Source organism: Macrobrachium rosenbergii, chromosome 41 (assembly GCF_040412425.1).
Source record: "Macrobrachium rosenbergii isolate ZJJX-2024 chromosome 41, ASM4041242v1, whole genome shotgun sequence".
Lineage (NCBI taxonomy): Eukaryota > Metazoa > Arthropoda > Malacostraca > Decapoda > Palaemonidae > Macrobrachium > Macrobrachium rosenbergii.
This window is the reverse complement of record NC_089781.1, coordinates 8,076,115-8,096,468: the sequence shown is the minus strand read 5'-3', so window position 1 is coordinate 8,096,468 and position 20,354 is coordinate 8,076,115. Positions and strand designations below refer to the sequence as shown.

General features: G+C 34.8%; 1 protein-coding gene across 4 annotated transcripts in view; it reads right to left on the bottom strand.

Moving 5' to 3' along the window:
• Positions 1–7,434: 7,434 nt before the first annotated feature.
• LOC136826605 (protein Loquacious-like) overlaps positions 7,435–20,354 on the bottom strand; it is a 121,817-nt gene continuing 108,897 nt past the window's right edge. For all 4 annotated transcript variants that reach the window (XM_067083842.1, XM_067083844.1, XM_067083843.1 and 1 more), the window contains exons 9-10: positions 11,919–12,030; positions 7,435–10,629 (exon numbers count right to left, since the gene is read on the bottom strand). In XM_067083842.1, the coding sequence (XP_066939943.1) occupies positions 10,493–10,629; positions 11,919–12,030 (249 nt within the window). In that variant the 3' untranslated portion in view covers positions 7,435–10,492. The remainder of the gene's footprint in view (positions 10,630–11,918; positions 12,031–20,354) is intronic.

Below are 20,354 nucleotides of genomic sequence, written 5' to 3'. Positions count from 1 at the left end.
TAGACTTTTTGTGATAAGATACAACAAAAAAACTAGAGGTATTTTGTTCAGTCATTCCAGATCCCTTGGCTGTGGCAGAAGACGTCGTGCAACACCCTTGGAGCAAAATGAATTCTGTCCCCAGCAATTGACCCCGGTGACTCAGGTTGTCTGCCACAACGTTCAGTGACCCCCCAGTGTTATAAGTTTCCTTGAACAGTGGTTATCCTATCAAAAAACAGGTTATGGCAAAGGAAAAACCTATTTTTGATAGCCACTGTGAGCCCTCAAAACCACTCACTTTCTCTGATTAAAAGGTATGGGAATTTGTGGCAAGTTTTTTCTTTCAAAGACCTGGCAAGCACAGTAATGGGTATTTGGATGACTTACGCACTGTTGTCACCTGTGTGAAAAGGGTGAAGGGAAAACTGGGTAATCTCTGTAGGCAAGGGAAAGAACCCTCTTGCCTTAAGTCCTTTTATACTCAGTCATTCTTTCAAATCAAAGGCACTAATCTGGCCAAGGTCAACTATAAGAGAGTTTTATAATATTTCTTGGTGTGTTTTATGGGTCCCTGGTGGGACCATAAGAGTAACTTCTGTGAGGACTCAAAACAGCTACCAAAAATAGGGTTTTCCATTGTCAAACCTGTTTTATATAACTTACTTGTACATGTATGAGCACCATTGTGGGGTTTATAGGTATCTAGGTAATTTTTTGAAAGGCTTATTTGGCTCTAAAGTGAACCCCCTGTATTCGCAGGGGATGCGTACCACACCCCCCGCGAATAGCTAAAATCTGCAAATATTTAAAACCCCTCTAAAAACACTTAGAACTGCCCATTTTGATAGTTTAACCCTTAAACGCCGACTGGACGTATCATACGTCGACTAAAATTGTCTGTTGGGTGCCGAGTGGACGTACCGTACGTCGACTACAAAAAATTTCAACTTTCGGTCAAATTTGACTCGACCGAAATGGTCGAAAAACGCAATTGTAAGCTAAAACTCTTACATTCTAGTAATATTCAATCATATACCTTCATTTTGCAAAATTGGAAGTCTCTAGCACAATATTTCGATTTATGGTGAATTTTTGAAAAAACTTTTTCCTTACGTCCGCGCAGTAACTCGGCCGAAAATTTCAGAAATTCTTTCATCATTTTGTCGTAATTTTTTCACTTTTATATTAGAAATTACATAAATTTTTATATATGAAAATGTGCGCAATTTCATGTAAAATACAACAAAATACAACCCATGGTTGTAGCTTTTATCAGTTTTGAAATATTTTCATATCATTCACGATAACTGCCAAAATTTCAACCTTCGGTCAACTTTGACTCGACCGAAATGGTCGAAAAACGCAATTGTAAGCTAAAACTTGTACATTCTAGTAATATTCAATCATTTACCTTCATTTTGCAACAAATTGGGAGTCTCTAGCACGATATTTCGATTTATGGCGAATTTTTGAAAAAACTTTTTCCTTACGTCCACGCCAGAAATTCTTTCGTCACGTTGTCGTAATGTTTGCACCGTTTTATATTAGTCGTTACATAAAGTTTTATATATGGAAATGTGCGCAATTTCATGTAGAATACAACAGAAAATAACTCATGGTTGTAGCTTTTATCAGTTTTGAAATATTTTCATATAAATCACGATAACTGCCAAAATTTCAACCTTCGGTCAACTTTAACTCTACCAAAATGGTAAAAAAACGCAATTATAAGCTAAACCCCTAACATTCTAGTAATATTCAATCATGTACCTTCTTTTTGCAACAAACTGGAAGTCTCTAGCACAATATTTCGATTTATGGTGAATTTCTGAAAAAAAAAAAAACTTTTTCCTTACGCCTCGCTGCGTAACTCGGCCGAACATCTCAGAAATCCTTTCACACGTTGTCGTAATGTTTGCATCGTTTTACATTAGTCGTTACATAAACTTTTATATATGAAAATGTGCGCAATTTCATGTAGAATACAACAGAAAATAACTCATGGTTGTAGCTTTTATCAGTTTTGAAATATTTTCATATAAATCACGATAACTGCCAAAATTTCAACCTTCAGTCAACTTTAACTCGACCAAAATGGTAAAAAAACGCAATTATAAGCTAAACCCCTAACATTCTAGTAATATTCAATCATGTACCTTCATTTTGCAACAAACTGGAAGTCTCTAGCACAATATTTCGATTTATGGTGAATTTCTGAAAAAAAAAACTTTTTCCTTACGCCTACGCCGCGGTAACTCGGCCAACATCTCAGAAATCCTTTCACGTTGTCGTAATGTTTGCATCGTTTTACATTAGTCGTTACATAAACTTTTATATATGAAAATGTGCGCAATTTCATGTAGAATACATCAGAAAATAACTCATGGTTGTAGCTTTTATCAGTTTTGAAATATTTTCACAAATCACGATAACTGCCAAAATTTCAACCTTCGGTCAACTTTAACTCGACCGAAATGGTCGAAAAACGCAATTGTAAGCTAAAACTCTTACATTCTAGTAATATTCAATCATTCACCTTCATTTTGCAATAAATTGGAAGTCTCTAGCACAATATTTCGATTTATGGTGAATTTTTGAAAAAAACATTTTCCTTACGTCCGCGCGGTAACTCGGCCGAACATCTCGGAAATTCTTTCGTCACGTTGTCGTAATGTTTGCACCATTTTATATTAGTCGTTACATAAACTTTTATATATGAAAATGTGCGCAATTTCATGTAGAATACAACAGAAAATAACTCATGGTTGTAGCTTTTATGTTTTGAAATATTTTCATATAAATCACGATAAATAGAAAAAATTCAACCTTCGGTGTACTTTAACTCGACCGAAATGGACGAAAACTGCAATTGTAAGCTGAAACACTTACAGTCTAGTAATATTCAATCAATTAGCTTCATTTTTCAACAAACGGGAAGTCTCTAGCACAATATTTCGATTTATGGTGAATTTTTAAAAAAACATTTTTTTATGTCCGCTCGTTACGAATTCATGCATCATTTTGTGATAATATTTTCTCTGTGTTGCTTTGATTGTTTTACAATTTGTTATATACCAAAATCATCGAAATTTAGTGTACAATACAAAGAAAAAAATAACCCGTTAGCTTTAACCGTTTTGCTCACAGAGCGATTTGTATAAAATTATATATGAAAATTTTTTTTTGCGCTGTCATATATTTCAATATTTATATATGATAATGATATTTTTTTTCATTTCTGATGGTTGCATACTAAACTTCAGGCAATGACAAAAAAAATGAGCCAAAAGTGAACTCTTAATCTTAAAAACTAAGCGTGCTGTGATTTTTTGAAAAAAACTTTTTTTCCGCTTCGGAGCTAACTCCCGAACGCCGCCGGCATACGGGAGACGTTTTTGTAAATAGAGGCTCGGCGTTAGAGGGTTAAACAGAAGAAAAACCCTGTAAAAAGGCTTATACCTGAGTATTTTAATAGTTTTATCACAAAAAGTGCATTTATTCACAAAAATTATATGAAAATACAGTAATTAGTAAATATTTCTCATTGAAAAATACCGCGAATGGGCGGATTTTCCGCGAATAATGGCTAGATATGTTCCACAGAGAAATCCGCGAATGTGTGAGTCTGCGAATCATGAGAACGCGAATACGGGGGGTTTACTGTAGTCCTTTTTCGCCACGTTAAGTGACTTGAATCTAACTCACGATGTAGTGTGATGTATTATTATAACGTATTTTACACGTATGGCCAACTAAACTTAGAATTATCTTTATATTTCTAATGTACTGTATGCAAATCATCTGCGGGTTTATACAAATGGACATAAAACTAAAAATTATTCCACTTGATAATTTATAAAAATAATGCAATTACAATATGTTCCCCGTAATCACGGGGGTGAGGTACCACAACCACCTGCGTTAAGTGAAAATCCACGTTAAGTTGGTACATATCCCCCTCTAACAATGCTTATAACTGGTTAGTATTTTAACCCTTAATGGACAGGATCTATAACAGGTTTTGAGTGATGGACTAGCTAACTCACATGAATATTAATATTACACACCATACGATTTGGATGAATTTAGCGGGAAAGATGTTCATAGCACTTCAATGGTCCATAAATGACTTATGGCAACTGTAGTGAGCTATAATTATTTTACAAAATAAAGCAAAAAAAAATTATTGGAAAAAACAAGTATAACTTGGTAAAATTAGCACCTTTTTACAAGGGGTTGTAAATAGTCACTTTCAACTTCCCATGGAAGGTAGGGAAAAATTTTTATAATCTTTTTTTTCTTATGCCATGTGCATCTTCCTCTTTCCATTGAAGTGTATTTTCTTAAACTGGCCAACCTTAAAATGTGCCTGGTCAGGGGGCCTGTTTGATACTGTATATATTTAGCTCGTCCCTTAAGGGTTAATGTTTCAGACACACCCCTCTAAAAATGCTTATAACTGCTGTTTTAATAGGTAGTTATATTAATATTAATGTAAACACAGCAGATCAATAAAACGTTGTTTCACTTGTAGAATCCATTTATACTGTAGTTTTATATTAATCTGTTATCATTGTAATATGTATAAAATAAACCAATCGTCCTGATTGAGCCTACCACCTCTGCTCTCTCTCTCTCTCTCTCTGTGCATCCTTTAATGAGATATGAATTACTGTATCAGAGAAAGGGGGGCGGGTGAACTGATGTTATGCTTACCAATTGAAAAACAGCTGTTTTGCTATGAACAACCAAATCGGATAACAGTTGTTTTGCTTGCATCGCAACCATTGTACGATAGTAAAAAATTACCATAGTTGTTACAAATGATGTTAAGTAGAATAGGACCGATATATTTTTTAATGTAAGCTGCAAGGTGTAGCTGAAGATGAGAAAAGTGTTCAAGCTGCTAATGACTATAAATTATTGTGCATTGGCAACATGGATGAAACAACCATAACTTTTGTGTGCTCTTAAATAAAACTGGAGAGAAGAGTATTTTAATAAAAAGTATTGGGCATGGAAGGACACATTTTTATGTTGTTTTCACATCGATAAAAGATAAATATGTAAAGCTCATATTATGATGACATTAAGTGAAAGTAGTGAACAGAATTTGTTGATTTTTTTTTATAAAAAAAAAAAATGCCCCAACACCATCTACTAAAAAATAAATAACTAAATTTAGTTCACGAGACATATTTAAGCCATATTTCGATTTAAAAACACTTCGTAAAATGAAAAACATTTCGTAAAATGAAAAATAACTTTGTCCCATATAAGTAGAGTATCTAGAGAGTCATTTATGCTAAGTAGAAGCAAGAAAATAGCTCTGAATTGAGTTAAATACGGCAAAATAAAATTTACCTCGCAATCACCCTCAGCCGATTTCCAAACGAAAACATTGATCATTATGTTTGTATTTTATAATGCAACAGTAATATAATATATATTATTGGATACAGTGAAGTAGGGCATAACTTTTTTAAAAGATCCAAGGAAAATATGCATATTTGTTATGTCTGTATTTTATAATACGATACTAATATGTATGTGAATATTACATATGCTAATTTTATATCTCGTATATGATGCGACCTCCTTAAAATTAGCTTTAAAATTAGGTCTTCAAAAGTTGTATGATACGCGAGTATATACGGTAAATGGATTCTGTAAGTGAAATAACCTTTTATCGATATTTTGCTGATTTTCTCATTAAAGCATATGTATACTGAGAGAGAGAGAGAGAGAAAGAGAGGTACATTATTTACATTGGTAAGCGGTTTTTTTATTTTGAGGGTTTTTACTCTTTTATTGATATTTTGCTGTTTACATTAATATTAATATTTGAAAATGACTAAAACTTGTATCATAAAAAATGTATTTAGTCATGAAAATAAAATTAAAATACAGTAATTAGTGAATACTGCTGTACAAAAAAATCTGTGCAGTAGTGAATTTTCTGTGATATATTTATAGATAGATTCCACAGAAAAATCCACGATTAACTGAAGGCCTGAGTGCTGATCTGCAATCTAGTGGAACCCATTGTAAACAATCAGTGTAATTCAAGGGTCAACAGAAATGCTGAATGTAGGGAAGGGCTGACCATAGAAATTGCTGCCACTGAATAGATCAATATGGAAAGTGGCATAAAGTATTATGAACATCAGGCTTGTATAAAAACCATAATAAAAACAGTGCATTTCTTTATGCGTAAGTAAGATAAGTAAATTGGACTTCCATTATCTCAGAGTGTGTGCATATTTTTCTCAAGTAATTCACCACTGAGCTAATTTATTTAACTCTAACAAGGCTGGCTCAATGAATGTCTTTATTAATAATAAGATTCAGATTTTATTTACTTAATCACAATCTTTTTAAAAATTTTACAAATGGGTTAATTGAAAACAAAAAAGAATGACAAAATCTCAATGGATTTTGATTCCAAACTTGACATTCATAGTCAGTTATATTCATCAGATATCCACCTGTCAAACAAGGGTGATCAGCCATGTCACAATTCTCTTATTCTTTTTGATATCACATGCCTTTATTTAATTTGACTTTGTGCTGTGTCTGTTTTGTCAAAACTTAACTCAATTTTTGACCTGTTCCCTTCGTCTGATGGACTTGAAATTTTGCATGGTTACTCAATTCTGATGACAATACAACCGTATATGATCAGTAGGTCAGCAGTGACCTCTCCCAGTATCTCAGGATTTGTGAATAACTTTAGATCTTTCATACCTTTAGAATAAATTAACAACTCTACAGATTTTTCAAACCACCTTTGGCTCAACAAGATACCACGTTCAATTTCATTAGCTACAATCATAAATCGGTTACAATTTCTGTCAAAACTAAGAACTATAAAATAGCACTTTTATTAAAATGCACTCAAAAGTAAAAAATAATTTTTTGAGACCAGGATTTTACAATTAATCATGTCTACAAAAATAAAAGTGTGGGTGCCAAACATGGAAGGATTGCTACAAGAAATAATATATTTCTTTTCTTGTACCATTTCCGTCCAAGTTTGGCACCCACGCTTTTACTTTTGTTGACATGATTAATTGTAAGAAAATTCTGGTGTCTAAAAAAATAAATTTTTTACTTTTTAATGCATATTAATGAATTCCATACTACAACATTGTCCTTGATGTGTTTTGTTAGTCAAGTTCATTATTGCATATACTGTATTCTGTCATTCACTGATTATAATGGGTTTTAGGGATAGGGATGTTATACAATGACTATTACGAACATCCTTTAATACCTACATGGGCAGGAATCCAACATAAAATATCTCAAAATTTTTACCATTTCATCTAATTTTCAAATCCATATTTTCATGTCCAAAGTGTCTCAGTAGTGCCCCACAGGGTTTTCTGTTCATAGATCCATCAAAGGAACATAAACATAAGGAAAACCAATAGCAAACAAACAACTGTGTGAGTTTGGCAAATTTATCATGGTGCAGACTCATATAACATAATAAATAGAGGATATTGGAAAGACACAAAGATATATTCAACTAACAACATAAATCCTGAAAAGTTGTTCATCCTTTTTCATAGTATCTGAGTGCCCCGCCAATTATAGCATTTCATACTTTTTAAAAGATGTTACTTATACAGTTTTCTCTAAACATGTAACTGGAGATTTGATATCTTAAGCTTAAATGAAATATTGTAAACAATGTGTAAACTATGGACATGCTAGTGGATTACTGTCATTTGTTGCATGTTTCTGACAAATGATGTGTACATTTGGTTCTATATTCCTACAGAGGATATCGAAGAAAATATTTATTTAGACTTTGACCAATTAATACACTTGCATGTCAATAGCTGACACAGTTATTTAAGAGGACAGAATTTTAAATCCTCTCAAAATAAAAAGTTGAAGGGAATGCAAGTCATCTTGCACTCTACTTCTGGATGCCATAGTGAAAAGATAATCTGCGCAAAATAAGAATTGTACTGTACTAGAAATTCACAAAAAAAATATATATATATACTTCAGTGCTTCAAAGGTTTACTAAAGCTGACCCCACAAACATACCTCACTATCATTCCAATACTGTCCCCTCTGTTAAAAATATTACTGTGGAGTTCTGGGCAATGAGAACTATTTGAGCACAACTCTCCCCAAAAGATGCATGGGACTGGCTAGTAAATCTATGAAGCTCTTAGATGACACCCAAACAAAATTGACACCATCATTTAGAAGTTTGTAATGACTTACACTTGTTTGGAGTGAAACACCTAATGAGAAATCACTCTCATTCAGTCTCCATCAAAGTTTAAAGTAATTGTGGAATTAATATATCTGTAACAGAAATTGATAAAAGATAACAGACTTGGAAAAGGATTAACTTAGTAAAAAAAAAAAAAAAATTTTCAATTAAAATTAGACTTAAAACATGCACTAACACTCATGCAGTAATAATAATAATAATAATGAACACTTTCTGAACAGGCTTGATATACCCATTTGCAAAACCTAGTGCTTTGTGCAACATTTGATGGAGACTGTACAAGGTGATTAAAAAAATAAAAGCCAGCACACAGACAGATGACAACAATACCACACACATTTTGCGGGCATTCCTACTGAGCGAAACACCAATACACACGTTAAGGGTCCGATTCAAGGTTCCTCAAGTATGCTAATTGTAGATACCACCAAGGTGTTTCAATTCATCCCTCTGTGTGCTGTCTCACGCAGACAATGGGCTTTACACTCCAGACCATACCCACAACAGAAATTCACTTTGAAGTTTCTTTAAAATTCTTTCAGGTATGGCCCTTGCTGCTCACAGGTTACTGGTTATGCTTGTTTGAAAATGCATTATTTCTACTTCACTGTTGTTTCATTTATGATGAACTCAGTGCAAATTCCTCCTCTTTAATTCAAGTTCTTGTTTCTTCAAAAAGGAGATAACAGTACAAATCCATCCCATTTAATTCAAGTTCTTGTTTCTTCAAAAAGAAGATTACAGTTTGTCAAACAGCATGTGCCTAAATATATATTAATAAATACATTTATTATTTCCACCAATGTAATAAACTTTACATTACTGGAAATTATTGTACACAAATTTGAATAACTTATAATTTATATAGTAGATGTAACTTCAATGGAACCTACATGAAACTAAAATCTCCCAAGGAAAATTTGTAGTTTAAATTATGACAATTTTCAAAACTTGTAGAATGTGTCCATTTTGACTTCTGTGAGCAGCCCATCACATAATCCGACGATCATCCAACATCTATACTTTGCATTTAATTAATGAATGCCCATTAGCTAAAAGAATTATGTATGTAACAGCTTACTGGATAAAGCATTATTATAAGTTGCAGTATGGAGTAACTTGCAAGGGTTGGAGGAACAAATTTTTGAAAATTTCCACACTACACAAGTAAGCTGCAACAGAATGCATGTATTTGTATGATTTCCAGCATGATCATTTCTATAAAATGGTCAGTAACTATAAATCTAATTCTTAAGTTCCAAGATGGAAATGGGAGATTAAAAGAAGTGACCCAACCATCCACCCTGTCAACTTACTCCACTACCGACACCTACACCTGGACCAAGACTACAGTACATTCATAATCAGGAGGCCACACACTGGTTGACTTTTACTCCATCTTTGCTACCATGGTGCTGTGTCCATTGATACTCAAACGTAATTTTCAGAAATAACATATGACCTACAATAATTGTACTAGAATAATGTCAGGTACTATTTTGACTTTCTTTACACCATTTCACTGATCTGCAACATGGAGGCCAAGTCAGCCAGCGTGTGCTCTACCACAACACTTCACTAGTTCTATGCAAAGTATAGCAGATGCACACAACGAGCAAACTCTGACCAGGATATCTGTGAGGTCAAAATGTAATTTCCAGGCAGAAGAAAATATTTGTGTACTTATGGATTTTTTTAGTTAACAGTGAGCTAACATTTTTACAATACAATTTGAAATTTTTTTTTCTAAGGTAAGATTCAATGCTGGTTATTGTTGTAATATTAACTATAACTACTATTAGCAAAAAAAAAGAGAAAAATAAAAAAAGAATTTCTGCTGTGTTAAAATTTCTGCCTGGTTCTTGAGTTGCATGTTGACCACAGGTACCACAGACATCATGCAAGATTTCTGATCCGAGTTTCTAATTTTTTTTGTGTTACAGGAGTAACTTTTTTCCATTCTTGCGAATGAGTTTTTCATTTTTTTGGTCTGCAATATATATTTATTGCAATTTTCTGCTGTTACATAGATATTTTAAGATTCTACAGTGTTGAAATCTCCTCAGCCAGTAAGAATGGCCACTCAAAAAGAGGGTGCAAAACATCTTCTGACTTGTAGCAAGTCTCTGATTAAGAGGGGACACTCAACACCTGGTATCTTTCATTGGTATACTGGATAATAAAAAGCTCCCTCTATACTTCCTTCAAACAGTTCCCTTCTCCACAGCTGCTTAAGAAGGGGGTAGGGCTTTATTTGCAGGTCATGATCTTTAAATATTCCAATGCATTATGTGCAGCAGATGATTGAGCTTCCTTCAGACTTGGACCTGTGCCATAACACACAGCCACAGGCATTGTTGACAACTGAACCAAACACTGGTGCTGACCTATTAAGAAAAAAAAAAAATGTTCAGGCATCAGGCAATGGTTTTATATATATATAATATATATATATATATATATATATATATATATATATATATATATATATATATATATATATATATATATATATATATATCTAATCTAATTTTCAAGGTACACCATTAAGTCCTTGATACATTGTTTTCCATAAGCTTGAGTGTCACTCATCAAATTATAATTCTAACCATGTACTGCTTAAATGAATTTAGAAAACAGTAGTTACCCTTCACATTGATATGACATGTCATTTATATTATTGCTATGTTTTAACACATCATCATCACCTGCAACATCATGTGATGCAAATGGCCTCTGTAAAGTTCCAACAAAATTTTCCAAAAATCTCACCACATCTCCAGCCTCCTCTCTGTTCTCATCTAAGTAGGTTTGGGTTTTCCACCTCTTCTAGTGTCCACAGGAGCCCCAGCCAACACTGTCCCTACTATTCTTCCAAGGCTGGTGCACAGGACATGTCCTAGCGATTTCAGTATGTCATCTACTCGTGGAACTTACTTAATATCCCATATAGTGTCTTTCCTAATCCTTTCTATTGTAATTTATCAAGTTCTGAAGGCTCAAGTTCTTTCCTTCTTAACCATTTTAATTTTAGCTAATGCCAACATCAAGGAAGTGACAAGCATACCAATGAATATAACTGTTCTGAAAACATGGCAATTAAGAACTGGGATACCAGTACCATGCCAGGCATTCACAGACAGCACACAGCAGAGTACTGTTAAACTATTCCAGTGTCAAACCCAATCTATAAACTGGATGCCACAGTAAATTTTTCTTACAGGTCTACTTTTATATTACAAAAATTCAGACTGATGCTATTATGACTGGATATGCACATCCAGATTCATAAATGCTTTTCTTGGTCTTTGGTACTTTTGTGTCTTTGCTTACATAAAAAAAGGGGACCAAAAGGTTTGCTTACATAAAAAAAAAAGGACCAAAAGGTCACAAACATCAAAATACAGCATTATATATGAAGCTCAGTATATTTCAATTATTTGATGGCATAACCATTCAAGAGGGTTTTCAACCAAAAGTAAAATTCAAGATTGACACTTACAAAATTGAATTATATATACAGTAACAAAACTGAATTATATATAGTACATATATGCAATACTCTTGCTAAACTCCATCAATTACAGTACTGTACTGAATTTTGAAAGCTGTTCTCTTTCTCACATAAAATTTACAATGTTTGCAAGAATTAAAAAATAATTATGAGGTTCCTTACCTGATATTGATAATTCCTCAATATCTACGTAAGTTACAACAAAATTAGCTTCCTGTGCAACATCTTGAAGAATTTGGGTGAAATTTAGATTTATGTTATTCAAGGACATTGTCTGGGGAAAGAAAAATGGAAAATTAGTAAGAAATATTTGAATAAAGGAAATTGGCAAAATCGACTACAGTAATGTGGTATTTTCAGTGTTTCATATGGAAGAGAAATAAATCTATATTCCACATCCTTACACTTATGAAAATGTTGAAGTTGACTGATAAAAGCCTTACTAAGGCAAGACTACTTTGATATGAAAACTTAAAGTGAACTCTTAGGAAATACTGAAACCCTTACGTAACATGACATTTAGTATACAACAGTCAAAATACAAAAAAATTACTATATAAAATTACATCATATTTATGCATTTCTGTAAACTACTAAAAAGATCACTATATAAGTACTTTTGTATTGTTTTTCCTAAGCTTGAATACTTTAAATATATCTAAATATTATTCATAAATGTATCTGAATCTAATCAACCTAACCCAACTGGAACAAATGCTACATTGAAAACACTATATGATAAGCTATATGATAAGTGGTATCTGAGATCAACAATTTAGTGTCACAACAGCAAAGATCACTGACAAAAAAATTTTAGTAAAATAACCTTTTATACATCTACAAACACACACACACACACACAATATAACACTTCATAAAAGCCTTAAAATGGTAAAAAAAAAAATCATAGTTTATAAAACAAACTTAAATCATAAAAGCTCTTCTTAAATCATAAAAGCTCTCAAGTTGGTACACTATTACTTTAGTTCATCACTATAAAGAAATTATACTTTTTAAAAGTCCAGCTCCTTCTGTAAACTTGAAAATGCCACAATAGTTTTTAATTCCTCTCTGAGCATTTGAGAGAGGAAGTAATCACTGTCACCATCCTGACACTTCAGAAAGGAAGCATTTTGTCACCAAGACTGGGACACTACCAGCAAACAATGATGATAATACACTACACTATGGAATACCTTCTTTGTGACACATACTAGAGGGTGTTGCTCCTATTTGTATTTGACATCTTAAAAATGGTTTTATAAAAAGGGGTAGCTCTCCTCTTAGACTGCAATGTTGAGGTCTTGTTTACCATACATCCATGTGTTGTATGTCTTTTGTACATAAACATTTGCCATCTCATCTGTGATTTTACAAAGGCAGGTTACTGTACTTCCACTCATGTTCTCTTTCTTCCACCTTACTTTCCACACTCTTGAACAATTGTTTCATAGTGAAACTGCAAGGTTTTCCTCCTGTTACACTTTTAAAACCACCTTCACTCAGTTTCTCTTTAGGTGCTGAATGACCTCATAGGTCCCAGTGCCTAACCGGCCTCTGGCCTAAATTTCATGTTCAATTCCAATTCCAATTTCCTGGTTTAACAAGAGGTTGGCATTCACAAAGTTTTCCATGCATTTGGGAAGGTATATTCAATAAACATTAGATCTATAATATACTTAAAAAGAATATTTTTGCATTTTCTGTAGAATGTTTAATCACAACATCTAATTTCATCTTGGGCCAGAAGCAGATTCTTTAGCATCTACAGAAGTTGATTTAAGGTCTCTTAGTACTAGTTGTTGCCTGGGGTCAAGTTTACCAGCTATTTTTCTGACCATTTTCCTGATGGGAGCGACTAGAGTTTTTGAATTTATAACAGACAGAAATTTAAACAACATCCTTTACAAGGTCTCTTGAGTTTCAGCCTGAACTGTGCTAGGGCCTAGTGATATTCCACCTGATAATGATCACACTTGTTTCCTACACTTCCTATAATGATCACACCTGTGTTTCCTATACTTCCTATAATGTTAAAGTTTTTGTGGCTCCCATGGTTCTATAAGCCACACAGCACTCGAGCTCCATCAAGTTACAGGTGGGCGAACAAATATTCCTCTAGGTCTAGGAGAACTGAAGACCAGCTATAAAATGGGTGATGTTGAGCAATTCTATGACATTGTCTATACAGTAACTGGAAACTCACTAGCAGTAAGTGATATCTACTGACCTTATTTCTAATATAAAACCCCGTTGGCTTTTGTATATGTATTCCACTTTGGTAGCCTTTGGGCTGATAACTGAAAAGTCCATCAACTCCCACTAGAAAAAACCACCACAGAACTGTGTAATTTTCAATGACTACAAGCACTTCGGAAGCCCTTGAAAATTATCCTAGAAATCTCTGTCAACAAATTTTAATTTTTCATTCAACAAATATGAAATTGGTATAAATGTTTTGATATGTTGGGTCCATGCTCATATATACCACTGAAGAAATGTAGATTCACTGACAAAGACGCAAAACTGCAACCGCTATGACTAAATCAATTATACCTGTTCCTGTGAATGATTTCTTACTACAGTATCTCTAAAACGCATCACCTTTGGTAAGTGGCATTCATTGTGGAATGATGAACTAAACAATAAATTAACACACATTTACCCAACAGTTTGTTTGTGTGTTCTTCATATAAAAATACACCACTGAAGTAATGTTACCCAACCTTTGAACTCATCACACTCATATGACCCATGGATATTTGATGAAAACCTTACATGACTCAATCCCTTAATGCAGAAAGACACAATCAAATACATCTTTAATGATTTGTCCAACTTTCAATCCACAACTATGGTCAAGTATCAGAAACAAGTCTTCGAACGATATTTTGCTGAGGTTTTCAGTTTATACAATGATTACATTTTTAAAGCATGCAATAAATGAAATAAGATATAATATAGCTCAAGAACAAACCTTGCACGCCACCCTACAAAAGTTAAGAATGTTAAAGTGGTGGTCTGTTTAAACCTTTATAGTATGAATTGTGCCCATGACTATTTTTGCAACTGCTTTTTCGCATCAGATCATATCCAACTCCAACTGCAGTTTTAAATGTTTTCTTGAGAAAGTATTCTTCCTTCGCCTTGGAAGATGAATGTATAGATTAGGATGCAAAGAAACTGACTTCATGGCAAAGGTTATCACAAAACAATGGTGTATGAAAGGCCATAGGATGCGTGTTTTCACAATTTTACATAAGCAGAGGTAATTCACAGAAAATAAGATTCAAGAGAAAACGGGAAATTCAAACCCAGGAAAGTAGAGTATTGTGCTTATGAGTAACCACGTTATTAAGCAAGAAGACAGTTCCAATGAGTTAAGCTTTGCATGGATAACAAAATTTGTTTGTTACCTATTGCATTATGTTATCTATTCATATAATTCAGGACATTACACAACTACAATAATCCAATTTTATTTCTTACCTTAATAATTGATACTATTACCTTTCATGCTATCAGTCTTCACACCACACATATTTGCAACACAAACTAAAGCCTTGAACTGTATCAGGAACTATGATCTTCAATACTGATAAGATAGAGGAAAGCTAACACCACATTTTACATGAGATAATTATCAAATTAATAATAATGGCATAGAAAAGGGACTCATGCTCAGTAGTCCCTGACCTCCTCAATGGTTTTCATGTTTGATATATTTTTCTCTTACTTTTCCCATCAATATCAAATAATCTTTAAGCTTGTTTCTTTCTTAGGCTAAGACAAGTATGTAACACCATTCATTTCTAGACTGTCTATTTCAAATCTTTTATTATAATAGAACTTTAGAGATTTCTTGAGGTGTCTAAAACTTATCGGAGGTAAAACATACATCTGGTTTGGTGCGTATGAGCTCTGAGCTTTATCACGTGCTGTAAACCTGTATCTGCACCAATATGAGCTCTGAGCTAACTTTGTTTTATCACGTGCTGTAAACCTGTATTTAAAGATACAAGATAAAATGCTCTTCTGGTGTCATTTTGAAGGCTATTAATTTTACTTTACTGATACCTTTAAAAACAACATAATTAATTAGCTGTATGATGCATTGAATTTAGCAAATTTTTTAGCAAAAAAAAAAAAAAAAAAAAAAAAAAACAACAACAACAACAACAACAGATTTACACATTCTTTTCAATATCTACAGTACAAACTGCTTTTTCAATGACATAATAAGGATATACAGTAGCCGGAAACATTTGCTCAAATTGATTTTACATTTGGTATTCTTATATTAACGGGAATAAAACCTTAGGTAATGTAAAAAGAGGCTGCTGGCCATCCTAAATTTTACGGAGGTATCATGATAACTAAAGAAATGATTGTAAGATATTGAGAATGTAGGTGTTCTATATAAAAGTAAACTCTCCTGTATCCAGATTAATATATCCAAGACCCTCTAGATAATGGTATACAGTAATTCCATATATGGTAAAAATACTCTATGGGTGTGAAACAGCAACTTTGTACCCTTATCCCCAACCTTGTCATCAATAACAAATAACCATACATTAAATATACTTGTAAGCAACAACTGGCACATTGAAAACTGGATGTAAACTAAAATATAGTGCCTTATTTTCCCTTATCTGTACCAAAATAATGTAGACATACATTACATGCTCATAAACACACAATACAGTAGACGCTGTACACTTGGTACAGGACATTTCTTCTTCGTTTTAACGTGCTTTTATACCCATTTTTATATGGGGTAAGCACGGTGCCTTCTTTGAAGGACTTTGATTTGGCGGTGGGGTAGGCCGTAACCTCGACCGGCTGCCCTGCCTGACATCGCTTAGACCCCGGTGCAACCGAACGTGTACATGCATTACCGAAACCCCAGCTCCCTTTCTCCCAGCAGCACGAGGAGAACTGGGCGGGTAGTCCGACAGTTCGAGACGTGTGAGGTGTCTGTTATGTTTTTAGAAGATGTTGGAGTGGCTTTGTTTATGTGTGTATTAGTCTGTAACATCTATTTGCTTTCAGCAAACCTATCCATTGATTACATACGTAATCCCGGGATGTCTACACGGATAGCAAAGTTTCCGCCTCTGATTGGTCGGCTGCGGGGATTGAACCCTCGCCACAGGCTTCTATGAAGTCTGTGGTTGCCACTCTACCAACCAAGCCATCGAGGCTCGGTACAGGACATTTCTATAATGAAGAATAATTTTGCAAAGATGATTTGCACTTATTTTCCTATTCTCTCTTACAAATACAATAATGTCTATGCGCAATGAAAAAATAAAAAACGGCTACAAAAAGGTGAAACTTTTTCTCTTCCTGACCATACACAATACAACAGATACTATAGTGTTTTACAGACCACTACCATTTAACATGGGTAACATTTTTCTCCCTATTTTGTCTACACACAATAAAAAATGAAAGCAAAACCTTTTCCCTCTCGCTTACCAGTGTATGGTGGTGGAACTGTGTACAATGGTTGGACTTTAGCACTTGCATGAAGGTTCAATGTTCCCTTCATCCTCCAAAACCACGGTATTGTTGAGGTCCTTTACCTCCTCATGGTCATGAAGTAGTGAACATGCTGGAAGAGGCATTGAGGTACCTAGAGGTTCCTGGTTGTCAAGAGGTGGCAGACACATCAGATTCCTGGCTAAATGGACCTTGCATTCAACAAAAGGTGCTAAAATGCTCGTCTGCGTTTCTGAGCTGAACAAGTGAGTTACTGAAAAAGTGGATGGTGATGGACTTGGGTGCAAGGGTGTTAGGGGTCTATTGAAGGTACTCTGACGATAAGAACAACAATTCTGCTTTATAATCACTGTTCACTGCATTTCTCCACCACCTTAAGCAAGCTCCAAAGCCCCTGGGAAGGCATTAAAGGTCCATGTCAGGATTCTCCATAATTTTGATAAACATATTGAAGACCATCCTCATGTGTTCATATGAAGGTGCTGGTTGTGATACAGACTTGTCTTCATCATCATCTTCAAGGGCTTCCTCCTCCATCTCACAAGCAGCAACTACAGCAGCTACCTCACTGTTGGACAAGTTGGAAGCCAAGATCACCGTCACCATCCAGCCACTCTTGTATGCCATCCTTGGTGAGTTGGCAAAAGTCACTAACTTCAAAGCCTTGGAGGCCCATCAGGCCTTCTTGCCATTGAGGATTAGTTTCTGAGCATGCTCTAGGGTCTGTACAGTGACATCCTTCAAAGCATCTATAAATTTGTAGGTGGCAGATTTTAGAAAATACTTTCGCAGATTCTCCATAGTCCGTTCCCTCAACATATCCAAGCCTTGCTCCTTTTCCTACTCTTCCTTGAACACCACCATCACATCCTGCAGGATATCCATTTCACTGCAACAATAACATTTTGGTCCACTGGCTGAACAAGTGCAGTTTACTAAGAAGCAAAAACATGACCCTAATAGAACCTTTATTTCCAACCAACTGGGTTGTGATAGGATGCACAGGAACACTGTCAATGAGAGCAAAGCCTCCACCTATGTTTCACAATTCCAAGGTCCTGTGTGGGAAGACAAACACCCTCCTGACAAAAGTGGTTATAGAACCAACTGGAAGTGATCTTGGAGGTGAACCAAGCCTTTGCCAAATGATAACAAATCACTGAGAGATTATCCATCAACTCATAAGGGGCACATGATTTTTTTTGCAAGGCCAACTATAACTGGCCTGCAACAACAATGTCCACCAGAAGCATTTGCACATAACATGGCAGACTCAAGTTGCTTCAATGACTTTTTACTTGTTCAGTTCTTTTTCTTGTCAGCCAAGGTGTTAGCAGGCAAGGAGGAAAAGAGTAGACAAGTTTTACAAGCATTGTAGATCTGATTTAAAATAAGGCTTTCCTTTTTCATCAGGTGTTTCAGAGTCTGCCAAAATTCCTCTATTTCCTTCCATGAAGCATCCAAAGCTTCACCATGAGTCTTCTTGCTGGAAAGCCTATGTTGATTCTTGAGAAGAAACAGCCTCTCTTTGGACACCTTACAGTCTGCAACTCCATGCAGATCTGCAAACTTCATTAAAGCAGCCTTCAATTAAGCACCCATACTTGTACAACTGCAGCCCTTGCTAACAGAACCAGATCAAGGTCGACTGTTCAATTTCCTCATGACGGGGTTTCACCATCATCTTGCAGGCCTGACTCCCAGACGTCCCCTTCCCCAAGTCTGTCATGTATTTCTTCAGCTTGTCCTTGGCTGATTTGATGTCCTGCATGGCAGACCAGGCAACTCCATACTCCTCCATCATCCCATTGACCAACCAGCCTTGATCCTCTTGATGCTTTCCAGCATTTTTTTTGGAAGGTCTGCACTTTCCTACCCCTCTTTGGAAGTGGAGGGGGGGCCATACACAGCAATAACAGCAGCTGGACAAGGGAGTGAAGTGTGCTTAAGCTACAAAATGTACTGATCCTCTTTGAATGTAGCCAATTAGAGGGAGAAAATTTTATGATGTTATAATGGTGCATATCTTAATCATCCATTCAAAAGAAAAAATGTAATGATATACACAATTCCATAAATAGCTCAAAAGCTTAACAAACAACACAACTGCTCGTCCACCATGCAACTTCTACCAAATGCTACTGTACTGATGATGTAACACGTCTCAGCCAATTAAATGCAATAAACAATGTGATGTGTTATGACATGTCAAGTGACATAGTGCATTTACACCAGTAACAGTTACAAGTGTTCTCAGAAAGTCATTAACATTTATGGGAAATAGGAGACAGCCAAAGATATTGATGTATACATACCTTGTATGGAATGCTACATCATTTAAGAGTTTCATTGTAAAAATCCTTTCCTGGCTATGATTGGTATAAAATGCACATCAAATTTCAGAAATTTTTCAGAATACTCCAGCCAGTCATTTTTGCATTAAAAACCATTTTGGGTTTTTCATGCAAAAACGGCTAGGAAATGACAGGGCATGTAAAGAACCTAAAAATACCAACCTAATGTAACCTAGGGGTGTTTACTAGTTACAATTTTTGGATGTTGTAAAGAACAGCAACCCCAGAGTACCTGAGGGTTGTTTATCTTAACAAGCTAATATTTGGGGTGGCCGATGTTAACAAGCTCATTCTGATACTGGCGGTGCATCTGTTTGTTGTCGGCCAAATGGAATGTCCCTTCGCCGTGTTCAGTACTGGGGGGTGGCTGATGTTAACAAGTTAATTCTGAGGATAGGCAATCTTCACATGGGTACTCTGGGGTTGCGGATCTTTACAACGTCCCAATTTTCCTGTATTAGCTATGGAGGGGGGGGGGTGTTGTCTTACCTTATCAAGTCGTAATTTGATCAATTTTTTCTTATTAAGCATTTGCGCAAGTTATGTATTGAGAAGTAATTTTTTGTTTTGATGTGTTTTACCCAAGAAAAATATAAATTATAATGTGGAAGTTGACTGAAGTCTTCTGAAAAATAACCCAAAATTCTGCCATTTTTTTTTTATAATACAAGCATCAGTAATACAACCACATTATAGACTAGGATGCATTGCTAACTGTTTATAGAAGTAAGCATTT